This window comes from Zalophus californianus, chromosome 2 (assembly GCF_009762305.2).
Source record: "Zalophus californianus isolate mZalCal1 chromosome 2, mZalCal1.pri.v2, whole genome shotgun sequence".
NCBI lineage: Eukaryota > Metazoa > Chordata > Mammalia > Carnivora > Otariidae > Zalophus > Zalophus californianus.
In genome coordinates this window covers 12,333,873-12,358,949 of record NC_045596.1, presented here as the reverse complement: position 1 = coordinate 12,358,949, position 25,077 = coordinate 12,333,873, and the positions used below count along the sequence as shown (strand labels likewise).

The following is a 25,077-nucleotide window of genomic DNA, read 5'->3' as shown; positions in this document are numbered from 1 at the left end:
AGGTTGTTGCCTTCTTTCCGTATTTGTGATTAGTGTGCTTGCTTCCTCTGCTGCAGAGTTGTATCTGGTAGAACGTGTGTAAGAGGCTTTTGAAAACTGACAGCCTCCCAGATTTTCTGCTTTAGAATTTATTCTTTGGACCAATTTCTAAATATTCTGTAAACTTGCCATGGTTTTTGGTTTGGGTTTGGGTTTTGCCACTTTGGACAACTTAGTACACAAGCCTTTCACTAAAGCTAAAGGTCAGAGCAATCCTGCACACCCTTACGAGAACCCAGCCTTCATTGTGAATGCCCCCGCCCCCACGGCAGGCACTTTGCCAGCTTTGGGGCCTGTTAAAATATTGTTCTTTTGAGAAGTTGGCAGGGTGATTATCTTGACTTGGTAGGTGTGTTTGTGTTGCCTACAAAGGATCACTGCTTCCATAAAGTTTAGTAGTCTCAGGAATATTTATTTGAAAACGTTTTACTAATGAATTAACAATCTTGAAAAGTCTTCACTCCCAGATATTTTGTTGGAGACTAAAATAAGTAAAGAAATATATCCAAATTGTTTAAAAGCAGATCCCTGTGTTTCTTCCCTCTCTTGCATATAGGGTAGTATCATTTTAGAAAGACATTCGAGAAACTTCTTGAATTAGGATAATTTTTTAATGATGGTATGGAAATCAGAATTAAATTTTGATTCATTATATGAGGTACCTGTGTTTCTTGGAAGAATGAAAGTATTTCATTTTTTAGAAGAGTAGACTGCTCTGTATTATGTTAAAGAGGTATCAGACCTCATTTTTCCGAGTTTACTTATAGAATAAATGAAGTAACCAATTGTGGAAGTGTTTTTTATTTACCTGGCATTTTTGTGAATCCTCTTTCCTGCTCAAACTTGTGACTTCATTTTGTGTTTTAGAATTCTGCATAACATTTCAGTTAAAAGTTGAAGGAGATTGTAGAGAAGATGGTACTATCTGGTGCCAAGAACTGAGTTATTTTTGAAAACTTTGCTCAAACATTTTAGATGGTAGTAAGTGTAGAGTAGGCTTAATAAATGCCAGAGTGTTTTTCTTTGCTCTTACTATCAGAGCAAATAAAATCTGTGCAAGCAAATTTCCTGATCGCACTTCTCTTTTAGGCAGAAGAACTCCTTACATAAGGCCTTGTGGACCTTTTTGTGTTTAAGAGGGAAGAGTGTCTTTTTCCTCTGCGAGTTTACCCCACAGGAAGGCTTTTATCTCTCAGAAGAATGGTGAATTTCAAATGCTTGAGAGTTTCTTAACCTATTGGTCTTCCTCTGTATACCTTACTTCCTTCAAGATATTTCACCCAAAATTCACTTCACACACACACACACACACACACACACACACACACACACACGATTTTTCTCTTCGACATAAGCCTCAATTGTGCCCTAAATGGTTTAATATCCCCCTATAGCACACGAAGGGAGAGCTCTTAGTGGCTTTCTCTGGGGAAACAAGTATGTTTGTGATTTCCTCTTACCAGGTTGATCTGCGTGGCTGATATGTAGAGAGCAATATATTTGTTTTATTAGAGAGTCTTCATAAATCAGGTTTTGTTGTCCCGTTTCCTCACCATGGCACTCTTAAGTAGCGTAGCAACATTACAACCTTCTCTCTTTCTTTCTCTCTCGTGAATCAGACCGAAGGGAGGAGCACTTTCACTTCCTTTATAGAATGGAATGTGGTGTGTCACAGGGACTCCTTGTGGTGAGTAAACCCTGATTTTTCCTTCTCTACTCTTGGCCAAATTGACATCCGTGCAAACAGATATTACTTCTAATGGAAACAACAAAAACAGCATAGGCAGACATAACCATTTGAGGACAGACACCTGAGGAAAACGTGGTCTCTATCTTTACTTGGTCCTAAAGCTTTGTCCACATTTTTGCAAGATTTGACCATGATCTTATCTAACGTAGGAAAATCACTCAATCAAATGATCCTTAATTACACTTGTTGTCCTAGACCTCGAGAGCAAGTACTTTTTCCCCAATGCCACAGTAGTCAACTGAGCTTATAATAAGTTCCTTCCATATAAGCAGTTTTTGTTTTGCATTACTCCATAGCTTTATTAAACCAGTTGGGGTTTTTTTCTAGTATAGTTTGAAATTATTTTAAAGACCAAGGAAACACTTTAATCATTCAGTTTCAGCACTTAGTAATTATTTTTCTACTGTATGTCAGGAAAACTTAAAAGATTTAAAATACCATTTTTTTTTTCTTTAAGATTTTATTTATTCATTTGACAGCACAAGCAAGGGGAGCGGGCAGGGAGAGGGAGAGGGAGAAGCAGGCTCCCCGTTGAGCAGGGAGCCCAATGCGGGGCTCGATCCCAGGACCCTGTGCTTATGACCTAAGCTGAAGACAGATGCTTAACTGACTGAGCCACCTAGGTGCCCCAAATATACCATTTTCTAATTAAGGAAAATATCTTAATCTCAATACTTTATTTGAATTTACTTCAAAATTATAAAGGGACTTCTTTTTTAAAAATGGGAACCATATTGAATATTTTACTTTTTCTTATTTTACATTGTTTCAGGTATACTACAAAGAGCTAAAATTGTTAAAAGAGAGAAAGAAAGATTCAGTCTATGTATTTTACAATGAACTATCTCATGCCGATAGCTTGATACTTTTCTACACCAATTTGAAAATCAACCAGGCAGGGATTATCCCATTTTTCTTACTTATCTTTGTTGCCATTTCTTTTTTCTTGGTTTTTCCCTGTGCTACCAGTTTTTACTTTAATCTTAGCATGTTACCTTTTGCTACCGAGCAGGAGGAAGAAGCCTGCGTAGATCATCTTTGCCCACTGCATTGTTCTGTTCCCACGAATCTAGGAGCCCTTTGAAAAACAGGCAGTGCTTTAATTGACAATTGCGCATATCCAGTGGAAGTATTTGAATGAGTAAAAGATGAAATTCAGAAATGAGAAAATGTGGTTTCTGTATGAGTGGCTTAACATGAAAATTAAAAAAATATATATTTTAAGTTCTGTTGAATATCTTGTTTAATGTTAACTTGTCTTGCCATAACTCACAGCCAAACCTGTGAATTAGATTAGTGGGTTTTTCACTTTGTCCAACAGCTTATTCTACTTATTTGTGTGTTCATGTGAGATTTCTAGCATTTGCAAAATGAATTGCTAGTAACTACCATTTAACAGACATTTATAAGGAAGAACTTGAACCTTAAAGTATTGTTTGACAGCCAATTCCAAGTTGATTGGCAAGGCTGTGGATAAGCTTTTTATGGAGCTGGAAATACTTATCAGGTAGTCATCTAAAAATACCCTGACAGAGAAGGAAACAAATACTGGGACTGGTTCAGGTTCTTTTAATGCTGTGAACTTATTTTGAGGTCAGGTCTTTTCTTACTCAGAGATGCCATGAGACTATACAGATGTCTTTTAAGGTGCAACCTTAGAAATAGTTTTTATTTTTGCAACTTCCTTTTTTTATTAACAGGAACGTTTATAGGAAAACAAGACTGTTTCTTAGGAGTTCTGCTACTTTTATTCTTTATTTGAATAATACTCCTTAAAATCAGAAACATCTCTAGAGCAACCACTTAGGACATTAGCAAAGGAGATTTTCACCAGAGCAGGGAGCACACAGAGAGCAGTGGATCCAGTGAAATATGGTCCTGTTTTTTTCTCTTTTTAGGAATAAAGAACAAAAATGATGGGTATATTTGCTTTTTAGCACAAAATTTTTCCAAATGAGCTGTCAGTACAGTGATAAGTTATATCATATTAATTTATACTGAAAGAGAAAGGGTACGGAGTTGTTGATTTAAAAGTTCTCTTAAAGAAGAGTCTAGAATGGTAGATGGTAGTCATGAACGTGCCTTCTGGAGCCCGACCGCCAAGGTTCAGATCCCCGCTCCTCCACCTCTTGACTTAATAACTGTCCAGCTGTGGGCACATTCCTGACTGCACCTTGCCTCATCTGTAAAGCTGAAATGGTCTAGATAGTACCTGATTATTGTGAAAACTGAAATGAGTATATTCCAAGTGCCTAGAACAGTGCCTGCCACATAGTAACTGAAAATTGTAGCATAAGGTGTTTGTACAACTTTTCTGTGGTTTCACAGCCTGGTTTGATCCTAGGCAAGGATCAAATTAGATCCTTGCTAAATTAAAGTTGTTTATGTTTGCTTGAGTTTAAATTTTTTTTAAGATTATTTATTTATTTATTTATTTGACAGAGAGAGAGAGAAATAGTGAGAGCAAGAACACAAGCGGGGAGTGGGAGAGGGAGAAGCACGCTTCCCGTGGAGCAGGGAGCCCGATGCGGGGCTCGATCCAAGGACCCTGGGATCGTGACCTGAGCCGAAGGCAGACGCTTAACAACAGAGCCACCTGGGCGCCCCTTGATTTTAAATTTTTATCATCTTAGTTCAAAATATGTCATATTGTGTTACTTGGGAATATATATTTCAATGTTTGTTAGCTCTAATTTGCAGCAATGACTTATAATTAATAACAGCATTCCTTCATAGACACACATTAATACATTGGCCATTTGTTGTATATGTTTATAAAGACACACGATTGGATATGATATATATAAAAGTCCTTTGTCTCTTAAATAAAGTTATCTGGCTGAGATCACTTAACTAAGTAGTTGCCAATCTGGTACCAAAAGCTCTAAGTATAGTTTTCTTTAATTAGTTATCAAAGTCACCATTTTAATTAATGTATATTAATTAATACTACCCTACTTTGGGTACCTATCATTTTCTTTAATTCATAAAGCGTGACCTATAGTTCCTAACTACAAAGGCGCACGCCTCTTGGTGATTTGTGGCATTCAGCATATGCAGAGCTGCACCCGGCACTTCGCAGGCAGGGACGGCTGCTGTAGTCCGTACTGATACCAGCTTGTCCCCCCGCTGTCCCAGGGGACATTCACACACGGGCCAGCAGCCCAGGAGTGTTCAGAATGCCTCCTCTTCTCATTGTTTGAATGAAAAACATGCTTCGCTCCCACTCTCGACAAATGTACTACCTCTTCTGTTTTTAATCTTGTAGGGTGGGAGCAGGGAATTGCCTTGATGATGGAATAGCCCCTTGGCAGAGATCTGTGTTCTGGGCTGGGTGTTTAGGAGAATGGGAGGTGATGATCCCTCTGGTTCCATAAGGGGAAACGGACCGGCGTCCACTTGAGAGAAAGGAACAGCACTGGAGAAGAGTCAAGGGGACAGGGCAATAGTGCTAGAAATTGATCAACTTTGTCCTTGATGCAATTTTGCCCAAAACCTCAGCTGCTAAGAATAATTTCACTTTATTAGTTTATAGTGCTGGTCTCAAGACACAAGGTCTGACATAGACAAATCTAACCTGTCTCCCCATTTAGACTTGCCGGTTCAGCCTGGTGTCTTCCCATGTACTTCTAAACCTTTGTGGACGTAGTTCTCACAGAATTTACCTCTTTTCAGGATTTTTGCAATATCCTATATTTCTGTGAACAAATCAATTTCATATCTGACTGAAAATCATGTGCAGTGTGCATTGTGAAAAACAAGAATGAGGTTCTGTATCACCTGCTCACAGAGCTGGTATTGCAAGCCTTGTTTGTAAAATAATGCTTCACTGTTCTTGTAAAACAGTGTTTCAGGTAACGGTTTGGGAAGATCTACAGATTCCTTGTTGAGCCCTGCAAGGCTCTCTCAAAGAAAAGAGCCCTTGATCTGAATGTGGACAATGGTTAGGGAATAGTGAAGACGTGAAGACCTCAGAATGCCGAGGGCCAGCTGGAAAATGAGCTCACCCCTGAGGTGGTTGCTAGAATGTTGTCACGATGGTGGGAATGAAGAGATTCTGCAACTCTTGAAGAAAGTACTGGGGGCTTTTTATTGGTTACGTAAAAGCTTCCCAAACAGGAGATGGAGCATTTCCTTTCTTGAGGAATTCGCCTACAGTAGACATAGAGCAAGCTGCCTTCCGTTCTAGCCACAGGAGTTTCATATCCACTGAAAGAAATCATAAATTTCTTCTCTTCTTTATATTTTTTGCTGTGTCTTAGTCAGATGTTTCTCTCCATGCACAATTTAGGTTTTGCTCTTCATACTCTGACCTTGAAGTGTAAGGGAGGAAACTTCTTTTTTCCCATCTAGATTCTTCTGCTGGTCCAATAATTAGATTGTCATAAAACAGTTTCACAGGAGAAAAATGTAATTTCATACATACAAGAACTCATAAAAATAGGCAACTCAAAGAAGTGACCAGGCAGGACACTTTTATACCTTTAAGACAAATAATAAATTTGTGAAGAATTAACAAGACAAAGAAGTTTGGGCTTGGGATATTAAATTAATGAAGAAGTAACAAGGGTTGTTTATACAGCTTTCTCAGCTGTGAATTTCTTATCTCTCTGGTGGTAAGGGTGTCTTCTATGCCCAGGTGCAGGGAGGCTATCATTCCCTGGGGAATTTATCTCCCACTTTCAAGGGGACAGAGGAGGTCAGAGTGTCCTTCTTGCACCAGCTGTTTCTTACGTAACTTTAATTCAAAATAAGATGCCACAGTACCGTATTTTGAAGTGGACTGGCTTGAACCCCATTGAAGTAAGCAACGATTCTGCTAGTGGTAATTAGGAAAAAACTAGTTTCAGCTCCTGTCAAGCCAGTAAGAAAAAGATAGGAGGGGAGAATTCCACAGAAAATATAAATAACTTAAATATATAGAACTATGCCACTATCCTAAAGGGAATAATTAACTGAAACTGTGCTAGATGCCATTTTTCAGCAGTGCGATTGGCAGAGATCCAACAGCCGGTAGAATCCCGATTGCTGCACATGCGCGGCAGCCTTCCCCAAGAGCTGCTAGTGAACGCGCGCATTGGCACAGCCATCGGAGAGGGCAGTTCACTGCTTCTGCTGAGGGAACATACCCTCCGATTGTAGGAATTTATCCTACAGATGCATTTTCATGTATGAGGCATGACATGCACATGGCATCATGGTTTGTAGTTGCAAAAGACTGGCCATCTGCCAGGGTGGTCCGTAAATCACGGCGCATCCACACAGTGGAGCAGGACGCCCTCATAGAAACACGAACTCCTTGTGAAGCGACATGGAGGAACCTGCTCTCCTGGTAAATGGAAAGGGCAGAGCGCTACCCGTGTGTGGAAAGGGCTGATCCAGCGGGCTACAGGGCTTCAAGATGAGGCTTAGGTCAGAATCATGGAAATCTACTGTTTCAAAGCGTGTTATCAGCAGACTCCGCCCTCTGTGTTCCCTTTGTTAAGAGGACCCACTTTTTTTTTTTGAATTTTTTATTATGTTAATCACCGTACATTACATCATTAGTTTTTGTTGTAGTGTTCCATGATTCATTGTGTATAACACCCAATGCTTCATTCAATACGTGCCCTTTTTAATACCCAGGCTAACCCAACCCCCCCACCCCCCTCCAATTACTATTAGAAGTGGGAAGAGGACCCACTTCTAATAGTAATTCTGGTTTAACACCTTTATTTTTGGTTTTGTAGAAAACTTCATACGGTTGAGCAGTCAGTATAACTTGTTAGTTCTTAAAAGAGCGACTTAATTCTCATTATTATCTCTGTCTTCCAGTGTACGTCCAGTAAAGATTATTTCAAGAGCATGTAAAGTAAAACTCATGTTTTTATTACTTCTTATGTATTTCAGGGACAGACGTTTGCTTCAGCCTGCTCAGGTGTGTGACATTCTGAAGGGTGTCATTTTGGTAATCTGCTATTTTATGATGCACTATGTTGACTACTCCATGATGTATCACCTGATAAGAGGGCAGTCAGTCATCAAGCTCTACATCATCTACAATATGCTTGAGGTGAGTGAAGGCCTTCCTGTACCTGCACGGTCGGCCTAGCCTCCTGACCTGCGCAGGCTTGATCAAGGCGCAGACTTGGAGCGAATGATACGGAACACTCACCTGACAACTCTAGTATTGGGACTACTGGCCTTGGTTCATACAGTCGCTTGGAGACCTTGTTAAAATGCAGATTCTGATTAAGTAGTTCCTGACTGAGACTGGGACTCTCGTCCTCATAAGATGGTGCCTGCTGCTGGTCCTCGGTCCCCGGGCATGACATGTCCTCAAGTAGGAGAGGAGAGTACCTGCTGTCTAGAGACTTTTTAGTCAGTACCCCCTTGAGAATGTAAATTGTCAGATGGTAGGGAAATTTGTTTGCAAATCCTTTGGAAACCCATGTATACTTCTTACTAAAACTTTAAAAAAATTATGAAAAAATGTTAGGATCTTATATATTTTTGCTATAATTTACTTTTAAAGTGCTTTGGAATTTTTACATAGAGCAAGTAAACATAACTTTCCCAATTTCTCCAAGTACTTAATATTTTCTAAAAAAGATTTTATTTATTTATTAGAGAGAGAGAGACAGAGGTAACGAGAGAGAGCACGAGCGGGGAGGAGAAGGAGAAGCAGACTCCTCGTTGAGCAGGGAGCCCGATGCGGGACTCGATCCCAGGACCCTGGGATCATGACCTGAGCTGAAGGCAGACGCTTAACCAATTGAGCCACCCAGGCGCCCCAATATTTTTAATGCAATATATTTCACTTTAAAGCAGTCAATATGTGAGAATCTGCTTTCATACAAAAAATAAATTAAGTAGCTGCGCAAAGCAAAAGAAATATGCTTTGCTTTATAGGCAGAATTTTAATCAGTTCTTAAAATAGCAAGTCACTCTAGGTTATATGAGAAAATTTTTGAGATTCAAATGCAGTTTCCTATATTTTTAGGGACACAAATAAGGTCTACTTATCTTTTAACTTAGCTGGGAAAGGATTTTTCCTCGTGAGTGGGCAGATGGAGGGGTGTAGGGGCTGCTGGCCTTTCTGCTCTGAGGCTGCATTGCTGTGGTGGATGAGAGCTTTCCCTCTCTTCCCAGAAGCCACAGAACTCTGGCCGTCCTGGTTCCTCCTAAATTCATTGACCAGTAGGATTTAAAACCACACCCCAGCTTCCTGATTCTAGGCTCAGTGCCTGTGCTCCTGCTCTGCCCCACCAAGTAGGATGCAGACAGTGTGGTGAAGTTTGTGGGGCAGAGTAGCCATTCTTTCACAGAGAGAAAAGCCTGGGCTCCTCTCGTTCTTTCTGTGGCCTCTCAGGCTCCTTCATTGCCTTCCCTCTTAGGGGATTGCAGGTGACACGGGCTTCTCCCTTCCCCCATGCTTAATGCGTGCGCCCCCTAGTTTACAAAGCCCCCCGTAGGGTGGCCTCAACACTGTTATTAGAGAATAGGCCTCAAGGGAAAGGGTCCATGAATTGCTGATCAGAATGGCTGAAATGCGTATTCGCTTTGCAGACTATACTTGTTGAAGTGGTTTCAGCATAGCGGACAAGAGTCCTGGCTCTCTTCTAGAGATAAGCCATCTCTGACCGACCCCCACTTCTTCCACTCACTGCCCCGCTGCCCTGGACATGGCTGCTAGTTGCTGAGTGTCTCTAACTCTTACTGTCTCATCTGTGAATGTAGGTGTTAGGGGAATTACGAGCATGCAGGGAAGCAGTGTAGAGACAGGGCTTAGCGTGGTGCCAGACGTGTGTTGAGTGCTCCCTAAACAGTGGGTTGCTGTTATGCCTGCGTTCGGCAAATATTTAATCGACAGTTACTTCATGCCAAGCATTGCCCTAAACCCTGAAGATCCAGAGGTGAGCAAAGCCTGTTCTTAAGGAGCTTATGTTCTGCAGGTGGAAAAGAGACTGTAAACCAGGAGGTATTTGGAAGTGATAAATACCGTAATGAACAAGAACAGGGTGATGGATTAGAGACTATGGGAGCCAGAGATTGATGGTCTGGGTGTGGATGTAACATTCTAGCCGAAGCCTGAATAATATATGCCGTTTCTTTTTTATCTGCTGCTTTTTATTCATCATACTCTCTTCATGGAGATCGATACCTCAAAGTGTCTTTAGGAAGTAAATCTGCATATTACATACTCTGTGATGAATCCAAAACAAATTACAGCTACTGTTGTCTACAAATATTAGGTGCAAATACAGTGGGTCAAATGATATGTTTATCCTAAAGGACTTAAGTTCAAATCCTGAATCTGAATTTAAAGAATTAAAATCAGACTATGATTGTGATGTGCCTCTCCCTTTTATTTTTGCCACTATGTAAGACTCTCCTTGTTATAAATATATAGCTAATTAGACAAAGTCTAATTCAAATAGTACAAGATTTTGAGCACTCACTGTGTGTCAGAGAATAAAGAGATCCCTGCTGTTCTGTGGCTTGCCTTCTAGTGGGATTTAAAGTCAGAGCTCCACTATTTTTGAGTTGCATCTGAGTTTTAGTAACATATTTAGGTGGAATATTAAGAAACACTTTTCAGAAAAAAAAAAAAAATGAAACATTTTTCCAATGATTTTTCTCCTTAGGTAGCAGATCGTCTGTTTTCATCATTTGGACAAGATATATTAGATGCTCTCTATTGGACAGCAACAGAACCTAAAGAAAGAAAAAGAGCCCATATCGGAGTGATCCCTCACTTTTTCATGGCTGTTCTCTATGTCTGTATCCTTTAGAATTACTGGAAATTTCAAGTCAGTGCGTATTCTACGTTATTTTATTTGGTTAGCTATTTCTCAGATTTAAAGGGGTACATGTATGTGTGTCCTGAAGGTTAACTTGAAATGTCTGCTTGCTTTTAATTAATTGGTTATAGTAATAATTGTAAATTAAAGAGCCGCATGTATCTTTGCTCCCTTTAACTGGCAGAAAACAGTTCTAGTCTCAGTGTGACTGATTAGATGGAAGAACTTGAGAATGCAAGGTTTGTATTGATACATACTTTATAGAGCTCAACATAACCTCCATACCTATACTGGAATTATTTGGAAGTTATCTTAAAGCCTATGAATTTTTGTTAAAACGTAGGGCTTAAAATGTATATGGTTCATCTAGAGGTAAAATTTGAAATTGATTGGGAAGGAATTTTGGAAGTTTTATCTCCTCTGCTCCCCACAGAGGGTGGGGAGCTTATTTTAAAGCTTATCTTTTGAAGAGTTAAAGGCTTCACTATATAAACTGTGTGCGTGTGTGTACGTACCCATCTGTATATTTGACACACGCACAGCTGCACTGGAGTTCCATATGGGGTCCAGACTCATTCACAGGAATGTGTACTGACTCTGGAAGTGTTGTACTTGAAAACATTGGGTTAATACTTGGAAAGATACGGGGTTAAGTGGGAAGATATCTATAAGGGTAATAGTTTGTTCCAAGTATGTGGAGTAAAACAGTTATTCTCATTTAAAGAAACTATTCCATGTGTAATATGAATATAATTCTGCAACTTGTGAATATCTTCAAAAATGACGTGTAAAGAAGAATGTCAGTTATCAGACATTTCTTATCATCTTACATCCCCACTCCCCCACCCCCTGCAGAACTGTAGAAGCCAGTTGCTTCCAGACTAACTTTTACTTTGTGTTCTTTTCTATTTTAGAATGCAAATTAGCTAAGTCTCTTTTTTCAGTATTTACCATAGTTTATTCCACTTATTAGAAACTTTTTTGAGGGCTTGTTTCCCAGATCTTGTGCCTAATGCCAGAAGTCCAGAAAGAACAAGATAACCATCTTCTCAGACTCACAGTCTAAGTGAATAGATGCCCAGAGGCTCATTTCTGCTTTTGTTTCGTATGGGTCCCATACATATTACCTGTCAAATTTGTATCAACTATAGCTAATAAGATAATAAAACACTAACACAAGACTGGATTTAGAAAGCATGATCATCCCCACCATTGTTCACTTTCTAAATTACATAGTTTTTTTTTTTTTTTTAAAGATTTTATTTATTTATTTGACAGAGAGAGACACAGCGAGAGAGGGAACACAAGCAGGGGAAGTGAGAGGGGGAGAAGCAGGCTTCCCGCCGAGCAGGGAGCCCGATGCGGGGCTCGATCCCAGGACCCTGGGATCATAACCTGAGCCGAAGGCAGACGTTTAACCATCTGAGCCACCCAGGTGCCCCCTAAATAACGTAGTTTTATCTACTAATATGAAAACAGACAAGCTTTTTCCTTGACATCACTCACTGCTAGTTTTGCATGCAATTCTCATCATGGTTCAAGCAACAACTCTCAATGTGGCTTTTAACTCCCACAACAAGTCACTGCTTACTATCATGATGTCTAATAATGTAAGTATGAGATTTTATTTTGTATTTTTGAGGTTATATGGGCACTTTAATGGCAGTATTCTGGATGGAATAAAATTAATTTTTTAATGGTATTTACTGTCCAGGAAGTTTTATATATAGCTTTGTCCATTTTTAAACTGTTATAATGATAAAGGTGATATTTTTGTTTACTATTTCAGTTTGTTGAAATTAAAGGAAGTGTTTTCAAGAAGTTTGAAAAGAACAATCTTTTTCAAATGTCAAATAGCGGTAAGTACACTTAGCTTCTACGTGCAGCTTTAGGCAGTATGATTTTGCAATTCGTTCTGAAACTCTGTGTCACGTTTCCTCTGGGCTACTGCTTCTTTGACTTAGCTGTGCTTTCTCTTACTCTCTCAACATCTTTACTGGGTTTTCTTGTTATCGTGGTTATCGTAATCTCAAGATATTTAAAATAAGATAATAAAATATGACAAACATTTGTATAGCACCATACCATACTTTCAGAGCTTCTATTTAATCCAGAAATTTCTTTGTAGCAGATGATATTCCATTTTATAGATGTGGAAACTAACAGAGAGAGTAATTTGACTTCCCCAAGGTCACCTGCACAGATGTCAAGAGCAGAGTTAATGACTGTAAACCTCAGATTGTCTCTCTGTGCTCAGCTTTTTCAGTTATGCCTTACCGGCTCCTTACTAACCCTGAGAAGAATGAAAGCACAACATCTATCCCTGGAAACATTATCTTTCATAGTTACAAAAATCAAAGCAGCATAGTGTCTTGGTTCTCAAAGTATAGCCCATGGAACCTTGGAGGGGCATCCACAAGACCCTGAAGTGAAGTTCACAAAGTCAAGACTGTTTCATGAGAATATGAAGACATAATTTATCTCTCACTGTGTTGACATTTGTACTGTGGTGGAAAAAGGGGGTGGCAGAGCCCTGATGAGATACCGGTGCCCACCCCCCAGAATGGCTGCTCCCCATAGTCTGCTGCTGGCGAACGCTAGCAGGGGTACCAAGTGACTGGCCTTCTCATGCTTTGACTGTGTGAGTGGGAAATACTAGATTTGCCCTGGAAAACCTTCTGGTAGTTTCTTACACAGTTAAAGGTTTGCCTGTCCTATAACTTAGCAGCGAGAACACATTTTCACAAAAGACTTGTACAAGAAATATGGCAGCTTTATTCATAGCAGCCAAAAACTGGAAACAACTCAATGTCTGTCAATAAGAAAGTAGATAAACAAATGGTGGTATAGCCATGCTGTGGAACACTACTCAGCTATTAAAACAGACAAAACCACTGATATGTTCAACCATGTACAACACTGGAATTTCCATACCTGAATTAGGTCAGTGAAAGACATAAATGCCTTACCAGTGTAACACCATCTTATATATAAAATAGTATATTTATTTTGCAGACATTTATGTGTAATTGTACTTTATAATATTCTGACTAAAAGTTATACATGAACTATATTATTTATATACAGTACAGTATATGTTAATTTTTTTTCAGATATTAAGGAACGATTCACGAATTATGTGCTTTTGCTAATAGTGTGTCTAAGAAACATGGAGCAGTTTTCTTGGAATCCAGGTACGTAACTCTTAACAGATACAGTGCCTTCTAATTTTACTCTTGAACCAAAAACCATTCTTTTACATGGAATAAAGTGAATATTGCAGAGAACTTCAAAAACTTCAGCTGCTCCACTCCATGGGTGTTGGAAATACCTGTTTGGGTAGAAGGGACTGATCATGTTCCCCGTAGTGTGGTGGGTGGTAGGATGCCGCACAGCGTGAAGTAGTCTTTGGCCCGTCATTTCCCGTCAACCTCACAGTGTCTCTAGAGCTGGGTACTCAGTGGGTGAGTGGACACTGCTCAGCACTGCAGCCTCTTTGTTTTCTTAACTGTAGTGTCCTGGGGGTTACCTAAATGCAGTCGGCTCTTTTTCATTTTCACGCTTCACCGAAAGAACTTTCGTTCTTAACATTTGTTTTTTACTGATTCACTGCCTCTTAATTAGCATTTTTTAATTAGCATTTTGAATAAGGATAAATTGAAAAAATATCATGTAAGGCAGTACATTTGGTTACTTATGCATCTTTAAATCAAGGCTGACAGGAAGTTGCTGAGATTCTATGAATTTTCATTATCCATTCACTTAGCAGGCATTTCCATAAAGCCAGGCACTGTAGCATACGTAGAGAGTCCTAAGATAGATGTAGGACTCTCAGGCTCATAGTAGAAATTGACAGGTGATTATAACACAGTCTGGTAATGCTGAGTGAGGTTGGTGGGAAATGGTCAAGTGCTCAGGTATCTCAAGTAATTGAGAGTTTTTTTTATGTCTTGACATTTTTATGCAACCTCGTTCTTTAGGACTGAGATTATACTTTGCATTTTATTTATTGCCCTCAATGCCATGCACATTCCAGGCTTTTAATAACTTCTTGTTCATTTATTTTGGTTCATTTCTAGTTTTCAGATACCTGTGAAAAACCAGAAACAGGTGTTAAATGAGATACATGATCTTGAAAATATATTGCCAGAAGTTATTTGCTTATAGAAAGCATAAGATCAAATGATCTTTTTTCCAGTGGCTTGAGTTCCTGTCTGAATAAATCCAAAGTCTGCCTGACTTTTGGCAGCAAAGCCCTCCTCCACACACACTGGATTCTCCGTTTATAACCAAGGCAGCTAACATAGTATCTGTTAGAGGCAGGGGAGTGGGCATGTGCGGCTGGTTCCGGCAGAACTCACGTGGGATCAGCAATCCTGGAGCAGGGCTGTTGTGCCAAAGGACAGTAATCCTGAGCCTGCTGACCACTGGATGTTCAAAATCCTCTTCTCATTTGTACTGTGACTTTCAACTAATTATCTTAGGTCTTCTTTATTACTGCTATGGCAGAGTGTGATAAAAGGAACACTTAATATTTTTTACTCTTTGATTTCTTTAATTTGTTTTCTTAAAAACCAAAATACCATTTATGGAAGCTTCCTGTAAGTTTCCAAGATCATGAGTAACATAGAATAATACTAGCTATTTTGTGTGCCAGGCACATTATTCTGCACTTTATCTCCTTATTTAATTCTCATAATGGCCAAGTATAGAGACTTTTTATTTTGTAGATGAGGAAACTGGAGCTTAGGTCATTAAGAAACTTGCCCTAGGTCATGGAGCCAGTTAGTGGCAGAGTTCAATGTTGAAAGAAGTTTCCTCATTCCCAAAGCCCCAACACAATGCCAGGCCCACTGAAACTGCCAGCACAGAGAGCCGGAGCTACAGTCTCTCCACCCCGCCTTCCAGGGCCCAGATCCCAAATTGCCTAGGTCCTTGTCAACGTTTCTAACCTTTTCTTGCTCAGTTCTGCCCTTAAATTCTTCTTCAGGGTCTTAGGAGGTTATTTGTTTGCATTTTTTATCAGGTACTTGATACCAAATTGACATTTTTTTTTTTAAAGATTTTATTTATTTATTTGAGAGAGAGAGAGAGAGAGAGACAGTGAGAGAGGAAACACAAGCAGGAGGAGCGGGAGAAGGAGAAGCAGGCTTCCTGCCGAGCAGGGAGCCCGATGCAGGGCTCAATCCCAGGACCCCGGGATCATGACCTGAGCCGAAGGCAGACGCTTAACGACTGAGCCACCCAGGCGCCCCTCAAATTGACATTTTAATAAATATGATAAAGATGAGCAAATGTGACAAATTGCATCAGTGTGACATAAATGATCAGTATCTTTAAGTCATAGTGATAAAGAGGGGAAGAGATTGTTCAGTTGACTTCAGCACATGTCCCTACTAGCTATTTACTGTCACATTAGGCAGCTATAGAATTAAAGGATGTTATGACAAGCCTGCTTAATAAGAATTAGGCATTCTACCGGTGTATTGGCTCCGTGAAGGAAATTGGGGGCTCTGTTCACCTCTGTGTCCTGCCCTCAAGGGTTTAGCACAGAGAAAATACGGAATAAATAGCTGTTGAATGAATTATCCTTTAACTTGATAAAATATAGCTCTTTTGATAATTAATTGAATGCTAGTTTTGTCTCTGTTATCATTTATTGACAACATTGTAGGTTAGCCCTGTGGAGATTTCAGATTTCTATGGCAGCCTGTGATATTATACTATGTGATGTTCTATTCATATTAAGAGATTTAATTGTCTCTTTTCCCCTATCTTTTCTAGATCACCTCTGGGTGTTGTTTCCAGATGTCTGTATGGTGATTGCATCAGAAACTGCTGTGGATATTGTAAAACATGCCTTTATCACCAAGTTCAATGACATTACCGCAGATGTATGTATTTTAATAAGCAGTTCAGGGTTTAACGTTGACTTCTGTGCAAACTGGTACAGCCACTCTGGAAAACAGTATGGAGGTTCCTCAAAAAGTTAAAAACAGAACTACCCTATGACCCAGCAATTGCACTACTAGGTATTTATCCACAGGATACAAAAATACAGATTCGAAGGGGCACATGCACCCTAATGTTTATAGCAGCTTTATCAATAATAGCCAAATTATGGAAAGAACCACAAATGTCCATTGACTGATAAATGAATAAAGAAGATGTGTGTATGTATGTATGTACACACACACACACACACACACACACACACATCAAAAAGAATGAAATCTTGTAATGACGTGGATGGAACTAGAGTGTGTTATGCTAAGCAAGATAAGTCAGAGAAAGACAAATACCATGTGCTTTCATTCATATGTGGAATATAAGAAAGCAGATGAACATAGGGGAAGGGAAGGAAAAATAAGATAGAAACCTAGAGGGAGGTAAACTGAGGGTTGCCGAAGGGGAGGTGGGCGGGGGATGGGATAAAGGACTGATGGGTATTAAAGAGGGCACTTGTTGGGATGAGCAGTGGGTGTTGTACGTAAGTGATGAATCACTAAATTCTACTCCTGAAATCAGTACTACAATATGTGTTAACTAACTTGAATTTAAATTTAAAAAATAAAAAGATAATAATTACGAAAAGTAATATTTTCTAAAGCAAAAAAATAATGACTTCTGCTGCTTAATATTATAAAGATGTAAAATAAGGCTAGGTTTACTCAGTTTATTAAGATAAGAGTACTACTTTGAAGTTAGCATTATAATTTTGAATTTTTAAAAATTATTATACTACAGAAAGTATGTTATTTCAGTATTGAACAATCCTGGTTCCATACTTTTGGGTGGAAGTATAGTTTGGCCAATAGTTCAGTAGAGTGTCACTAACTGAGAATCATTATAAATTGTTAATACTATCATCTGTGTACTTAAACTTTTTAAAAATCACATTGTTTCTTTTTTTTTTTTAAAGATTTTGTTTATTTGAGAGAGAGAGAATGAGAGAGAGCACGAGAGGGGGGAGGGTCAGAGGGAGAAGCAGACTCCCCGCTGAGCAGGGAGCCCGATGCGGACTCAATCCCGGGACTCCAGGATCATGACCTGAGCTGAAGGCAGTCGCTTAACCGACTGAGACACCCAGGCGCCCAAAAATCACATTGTTTCTATTTAAGCATAGACTATCAAACCTTTTCTCTCTGGCTAGATTTTTTTAAGTATTTTGTATTTAAAAACTGATTATTTTTCTGTGACTGTAGATTTCTGAAAAGTTGTAGAAGATAACTTTTTTGGTGAAAGCACTCAGGAGATTTGCTTTATGTTTCATCCAGCTGTTCTGTGGACTTGCCACAAATAGAGGTGTGCTGTAGACCCATCAGACAAAAAGCCTGGGAGTTCCAGAGCCCTCCCCATTCCTACCTCCGCCCCAAAATGAATATTCATTTGGACAGTTTCCTAGATTTTATTTGGCTTGTACTTTGTCTTACCATGGTACTATTTCAAAAGGCAGAGATTTGAAATCTAACGTGGTTGCAACTGCTACAATATGATGATTTGATTAAGAGCTTCTGAATGCTTTAATAAACTTAAATAAGATTTTACACTCTTTTGTAAAGCACCGATCAAGTAATTTCACTGTTTACTCTCTTGGTTTCCTCAGTGCAAAATGGTCCCCTTTTCATGGGATCAGTTTCTTAGCATCTGAAGTCAAAATTAATAAACTTGATTCAAGTACTTAGTGCAGTTTTTAGTGAAATGACAGTTTCCAGTGCTTTCGTAAATGTTACATTCTCAAACTCAGTTTTACATCTTGCTTAGCACCCAATGTTGAATGAGGTATCATTATCATTACAAAGACAGTAATAATTCTTAAACTATGCATTTAAAATTTCAAAATTATTTTATATTTATTATGCTACTTAAAATAGCCACTCTTCCCCAAATTCTAAACTCTCAGGATCATAATCATTGACTGTTTATCCCTCTTTGAAGAAAAATCTTTACAAAGCTTGTGAACATAACAGTTGGGGCTGAGGCTGTTTTACCTTTACTGTAGGAAAACAGAGAAGCACTATCCAGATGTCTCCTTGGCTATCAGCACCTTTTTCCTGGTTAATTATTAAACGTTCTCATCTACAAAGTCAATTAAATCTTTGCATATTGTATATTTGCACTATATCACTTAATATTTCACTCTTACTTGTCTTTAGGTCTACAGTGAATATAGAGCCAGCCTTGCTTTTGACCTTGTTAGCAGTCGACAGAAAAATGTGAGCATTATATCGAAGACATAGTAGTCTGAAATTACCTGAACCATGGTTTAATTTAGTGTGGAATATTGGTTAAGGGAAAGTTGCACAAACTTCAACTTCCTACTTAATCTCTGTTCTCAACATTATGTTTGTAATTTAGTAAAATAATGATAGTACTTAGTATTAAATAAGGTATGATTTCTGTAGCATACTAACAGTTATACAACTTTGGATTTAAAATTTATGAACATTTAGATTTCCACATTTTACTCAATTGCATAATAGTTGCCGGGTTCTCTTTTTGTGCATAGCCTCACTCATTGAGAACATTTGCTGGTGGTAAGTGAAAGCGAACTTTTGCAGTGCCAGAAATCCTTCTCTCCTTTCTCTGTGCAGGCATATACTGATTACAGTGACTCCGTGGCACGGAGGATGGGGTTCATCCCTCTCCCACTAGCTGTTCTGGTAAGTTCGTACTTTTTTCCCCTTTTCTACAGTGAGATAGCTGTTATGATAAAGTATTAATAAATGAATTATCAAGAAGTTTATTTCAGAAGGACCTGATATAAAAACTAAAGGGTAAATGATTTGGAAGGAAATTTTAAGTTACAGTGTTATTCTTTTGGGTTTTGAGCTGTCCAACAGATAAGTAATTTTAACAAATATTTTATGTAATGGCTTTCCTGGTAATGAGAGTACTCATTTTTGCTTATTCATTTGGCAAAGATTTTTCTTTTTGAATGGAAATGCCTAGTGGTAGGCATGGGCGACCACTGTAGCATATATTAGCGGAAGTCTGAGAAGTCGATCCAGCATTTCTAAAAGGCACTTTGACTGCTTTGATGCAGTAATTGGAGGTCTAGGAATTTATCCTAAGAAAATAGTTGTAAAAGGCACATGATCATTTATAGGCAAGATTATGCATTGCAGTGGCATTTATAATAGTAAAAATTTGGAAAGAAATAAAATAGGTTAAATAAATTTTGTTATGCTCAAGTGAAGACATAGTCTCTGTCCATTACAGTCATTACTTTTTACAATTGTTCCAGAGTTTTTACGATAAAAATTTTCACTGTTATACTCAGAAAAAAAAAATATATATATATATTAAATATTAGCACTGAAATGTATTAAATCAATCCAAAAAATAGTCACCAACTTTGAATATTTTAATGAATTGCTCAGAACAGCCTTGCAAAAAGTTACTAGCCACATCAGGCTATAATAATGTTAATTAAGGTTTGCTGGCTGTACCTGTATTTGATTATATTCCTCGTTGGCTACCTCTTCTCACATCAAAACAAATGAAACCGTCTTTTTGCCAAAGGACATCTAGAGTTCTCCTGTAGATGCAAAGTGTCATGGAAGTCAACTAAGAGATGTATAAAGAAATTGTAAGTGATACCAACTGTATTTGAGACTAGCTTGCCTGACCTTTTTTAAAGGCTGGAAGATTAATAGATTTAATGTTCTGTAAATTTCATTGTGACTCTCCAGACAACCACATCCTAAATGTTTTCAGTTCTATTAGTAACTTGTTACATAATAACATAGCTTTCTTTTGTTTGGGAAAATGAACTCCTAGAACTGTGGAAAAACAGAGTATTTTAAGGAGTAAAATTGTTTAAGAGATTGATAGAATGTTAAAATTTTTCTGCATTTGTTTCCTAGAACTGGAAACATGATACATATAGTGTAAGGATAAACCTAGATTGCCTGACTTTTTTTATTTTTAAAGGATTGGTTAAATGATTGGATTTAAATGTGACTCTGCTTTGCCAAATAATAACTAACTAGTAATTTATTTGCCAGAAAACTCTTCATAATTAGTATGGATTTTTTAATTTAATATTTTTAAATTTTTCTCTGGCCTTTGTTTTATTCCTTAAATGAGTTTTTATGGTTGTTGTACCAAAAGATTTAAGTTTAGCTGATGATTGATTAATGAAATGCTTCTGAAGAGCCTCCTGCATTTTCAGAGGGGATCATGCAGTTAGGCAGTGATCCAGTGGGTTTTCTCCTGTAGCACTTTTCTTGCAGAGCTCCAAAGTGACCCCGTAGCTTTGGCAGCCACCTAGGAGCCTTGAGGAATATTCTGAGGCCTCTTAAGGCCCACGAGTGGCAGTGTTTCTCTCTAAATGTTACCTTATGTCCTAAAATGAAATCATATCCAGGCAAAGTAAAATAAATGATATATTAAGGTCTAATGGAAATTAAGCTTTGGACATATGTACCTTAAAATGATCTAATAATATGTTAAGTAAAAATGAAATCATTTAAGCCTTGAATGCAGCAATTGGCTTGCCTTTCATATTAATCAGTAAAATCCTAGAGCCACGTTAACGTCCACCACGAATACTTGTACAGCAGGTCATCTCCCCAGTAGAGCCTGTGACGGACAAGGACTTCCATATCAGTTTTCTCGTAGTGGACCTTCAGGGAACACGTGACAGTTCCCTCGATCTCTACCCAGGTGTTCTTTTACTAAAAGCATTTGTAAAATATGGTTTAAAATGTATCTTATGGATTTATTTAAAACATCCTGATAGAGTTCCACTTGATGATTTCCTAACACGGCTGGATAAGGTCTGTTATTTTCCCAGACTTTCCATTTCCATGTAGCAGTCCCCCTAGACCCTGAGATGTAGACACATTATTATTATTATTTTTTAAAGATTTTATTTATTTTTCAACAGAGAGAGACAGCGAGAGAGGGAACACAAGCAGGGGGAGTGGGAGAGGGAGAAGCAGGCTTCCCGCTGAGCAGGGAGCATGATGTGGGACTCGATCCCAGGACCCTGGGACCATGACCTGAGCCGAAGGCAGACGCTTAATGACTGAGCCACCCAGGCGCCCGATGTAGACACACTATTAAGCCGAACCTGTAACGTATAAATATTTTCCAGTGACAGACCCACCAGATTGAGCACACTTGCAAGGACAATGCTGTGATATTTAGTTTTTTCAAACAGTACACAGCTCCTAAGGCTCCCTTTTCTCTCTCTTCCCCATAAGTCACTGTGGGTTCTTAAAAAGACTCTCAAGGAAAGACAAAGAAAGCAAGAATAAGGGAAGGGCGCACTATGTGCTTCTAGCTCTGGTGGGCACACATGCAGCAAGATGAATTTATTTGTATTTTCCAGAGTGATTTTTCATTTTAAAAAATCAGCTGATTTGCTTCTCGGGGGGGTACAACTAAATGTGTCATTCACGAACCTAGATATAGTGCCTGACTTCAGAGAGTCAGCAACAGCTGAACATGACATTAGCCACAGGCATCCTAAATTTGCCTGAACAAATCCAAATCAACCACAGAAGTTTTCACAAGCAGCCAGATGTTCATGCAAATTGAAAAATCTAGAACTGCTTACTTGGATTTAGACAAAGCCTGCAAGAGTGTAACTAAAATGTTGAAATCAGCATGGAGAAGTCTTTATTTAAATATTAACTAATAACTCTGTGGTTGTTATGTTTTGTTTGTGTGTTTTTGTTGTTTTGGTTTGTTTCTGGCTAGCTCATCAGAGTTGTAACAAGCTCAATTAAAGTGCAAGGAATCCTGTCTTATGCCTGTGTCATACTCTTCTATTTTGGGTAAGATTAACTGTTCTTGAATATGTTTTTGGTTGTACAGTAAAGTATATATGCAAGATGTAATGGAAGTTAATTGCAACCAAATCACCCTCCACCCATTCTCACTGGCCCGGGGCTCCCTTAACAGCACATACCTCCAGTTGTGTTCGTGACTTGGTGACATTCAGTGAAATATGCTGCTGTTTGGTACTAGTATTAATAGCACTTTAGATTTTATTTTAATCTTTAGCGGAATCAGTTAAAGCTCTTTCTGCTTAGGGTTTCAGTTGCATTCCTATTTCCTTTCATGATAAAATCTGCCATTACAATCAGACATTTTCCTGTGTTTAAAAACATCTTTAACTCGGTGAATCCATGGGGCTCTCCCCACCAAGGTTTTGCTCAGGTTCTAGGAGTCAGGATGCCCCCCCTAGCCATCAAGCCTCTGTCCCTGCAGTGTCCCAAGCCATGTCATCAGTACCTTGATTGGTGGCTTTGGTTTGACACTGGGCACATAGGAAATTGTGTTGAGGCAGGGAGTCCGGGGCCTTGATTTCTCCTAGAACCTGCCCCTTTTTCATACTACAGGGACTGACTTACAGCTTCTAAAGTCCAAGGAACCACACACCTCTTTCAGTTTTTTGACATTAAAAACCATGAGATCCTGCATCTCTGGTGCAAATGCTCACATAGCACTCCAAAGTTCTTGGCATTGTGCCTTGTTCATCAAGGGTTGTTGCTATAATTGCTTCCATCTTTGTTTAACAAAATATTCTTGTGTTTTTCTTTTGACCTAAACCAGGAAGTGAAGCATGTGTATGCAACATCGAAAAACCTTTGTTTAGTTACAGTTGTGTGTGTGTAAATCACCGAAGTGGACGTGCTTTAAGCTGAATGACTGAAAATTCACTACCCCCCCATCACTGTTCCCCTCGATAGTCCACAGAGGCCCAGCTGCTCACAGACCTTTCCACTCCACTCATTTCTCCTTATTACCTTATATCAGGGTAGTGCCCAAATTACCCTCTCTTCCTTCAAAATCTTTCCCAAACCACCTTGTCCCTGAAGCTTTCTTTATTCTGTGACCTCACCAAGCCCAGGACTCTCCCTTGAGTGTAGACAAGTCAGAATTCAGTTGGGCCTCCTGGCACACGGTGCTGGGCTTCCTCCTCATCGCCTCAGGTTCTGCCTTTTTCCCCCCAGACTTGCCGTGGCCCGAGCTGCAGGTGGAAGGCCTCTGCCCTCCTCCTGCGGTCAGCACTCCTCAGTGAGCACCCGCTAGGTGCCAGGTACTGGGCCTGGGGCAAGACTAGGGCCCTGCCTTTGTGGCACTGAAATTCTAGTGGAAAAATAGACAACCAGAAAAGCAAATTTCTGTAAAGTGACAGTTTATAGTAAGCGTCAGGAAGAAAAATAGGGTAGTGTAAGGAGATGGAGAACAGCGGAGGTGCCTGCCTTCCGGCCTCTCTGGTGAGCTTCAGTGGAGACCAGCTGGAGTGAGGGAGACAGCCATGCAGATGCCTGGGAGGATAGCAGACTCGGCAGAGGTGACACAGGACAGGCCCGACAGGAACAGCAGCGGGGAGCCCGGGCACCCGGAGCACAGCGGTCAAGACGGAGCGTCGCGGAGGGGACCCAGCAGCCCTGGGAAGGGCTCAGGTTCCAGCTGAGGGAAGGAGGAACCCCTGGAGGCTTCCGAGCAGAAGAGGGCTAGATCCAGCTGGCTTCCGGCCAGGACCACTCCGGCGGCTGTGTGGAGAAGGGCCTGGAGTGTGGCAAGAGGAAAAGCAGACCTCGGGCCAAGTCAGGAAGCGGTTACGGGCCCCAGGGACAGGGAACTGTGGCTGCCACGCCAGTGGTAGCAGTTGGAGTGCTAATAATTTGTCAGCTGGTGGCTATGTTGCAAGTGGAGCCAGACAGGACTTGCCGGTGAATGATTGGATGTGAGGTGTAAGGGAGCCTAAGGAATCAAGTGTGATTGCAGGGTTTGGGGCCCAGGCGAGGAGGGTAGTGGAATCACCATACTGCAGCAGGGAAGCCTTTGAGAAATACATGCAGGTGTGATTTTGTGTTGTTTTCTTTTGTGTTTTGTGAAGGCTTGGCTGTAGTAAATTTGAAATCCTGTTAGATATCACCAAGGCAGGGTCAGGGAAGCAAGGGAAGGTACGAGTAAGGAGTTCCGAGCACAGTCGGGTCTGGGGATAAATTGGGGAGTGTTTTGCTGTGAAGATCCTGGGGGCCATGGATCTAATGTGAGGTCCTCCCTGGATGTTTGCGTTCTTAGCTGCGGGAGGGGAGAGTCTAGGGGCAGTGAAGGAAACCTGTTTGCTTCTTTCTTTGACCTCCCTGCCAGGCCCCTCCTTAGCCTCGCCCCCACTGACTCGCAGTTTCCTGTCATTGTCAGGATCTCACCTCAGCCATAGAGATAGCAGCCACCTCTTCACTCATGCGACAGTGGAGTGGGGTCCGTGGTTGTCATTTAAGGTCCCCATACATGAGAAGATACCAACGTGAAGAGTAGTTTTTCAGAATTTTTTTGCCAGATTTGTATCAGATACCTTAAAATGTCGCATACATTTTGGTCCCAGAAATTCCACTTCTATAATTATAGCTATCTACGCATTTGTCTTAAGGAAATACAGATTTAACCTAAGTTTTCCTAATTAGAAACTTTTAAATAGAAACAAAACACTGGAAATAACCCATATATTCAGAAATTAAGGGCTTTAGGGGGTAA

At 39.7% G+C, this 25,077-nt stretch overlaps 1 protein-coding gene across 4 annotated transcripts in view; it reads left to right on the top strand.

The window, feature by feature from the left end:
• Positions 1–25,077, top strand: part of TAPT1 (transmembrane anterior posterior transformation 1) — a 57,362-nt gene that overhangs the window by 27,472 nt on the left and 4,813 nt on the right. For all 4 annotated transcript variants that reach the window (XM_027598186.2, XM_027598190.1, XM_027598189.1 and 1 more), the window contains exons 4-12: positions 7,679–7,841; positions 10,417–10,552; positions 12,085–12,182; positions 12,362–12,431; positions 13,686–13,766; positions 16,357–16,466; positions 18,729–18,788; positions 19,167–19,235; positions 22,285–22,361. In XM_027598186.2, the coding sequence (XP_027453987.1) occupies positions 7,679–7,841; positions 10,417–10,552; positions 12,085–12,182; positions 12,362–12,431; positions 13,686–13,766; positions 16,357–16,466; positions 18,729–18,788; positions 19,167–19,235; positions 22,285–22,361 (864 nt within the window). The remainder of the gene's footprint in view (positions 1–7,678; positions 7,842–10,416; positions 10,553–12,084; positions 12,183–12,361; positions 12,432–13,685; positions 13,767–16,356; positions 16,467–18,728; positions 18,789–19,166; positions 19,236–22,284; positions 22,362–25,077) is intronic.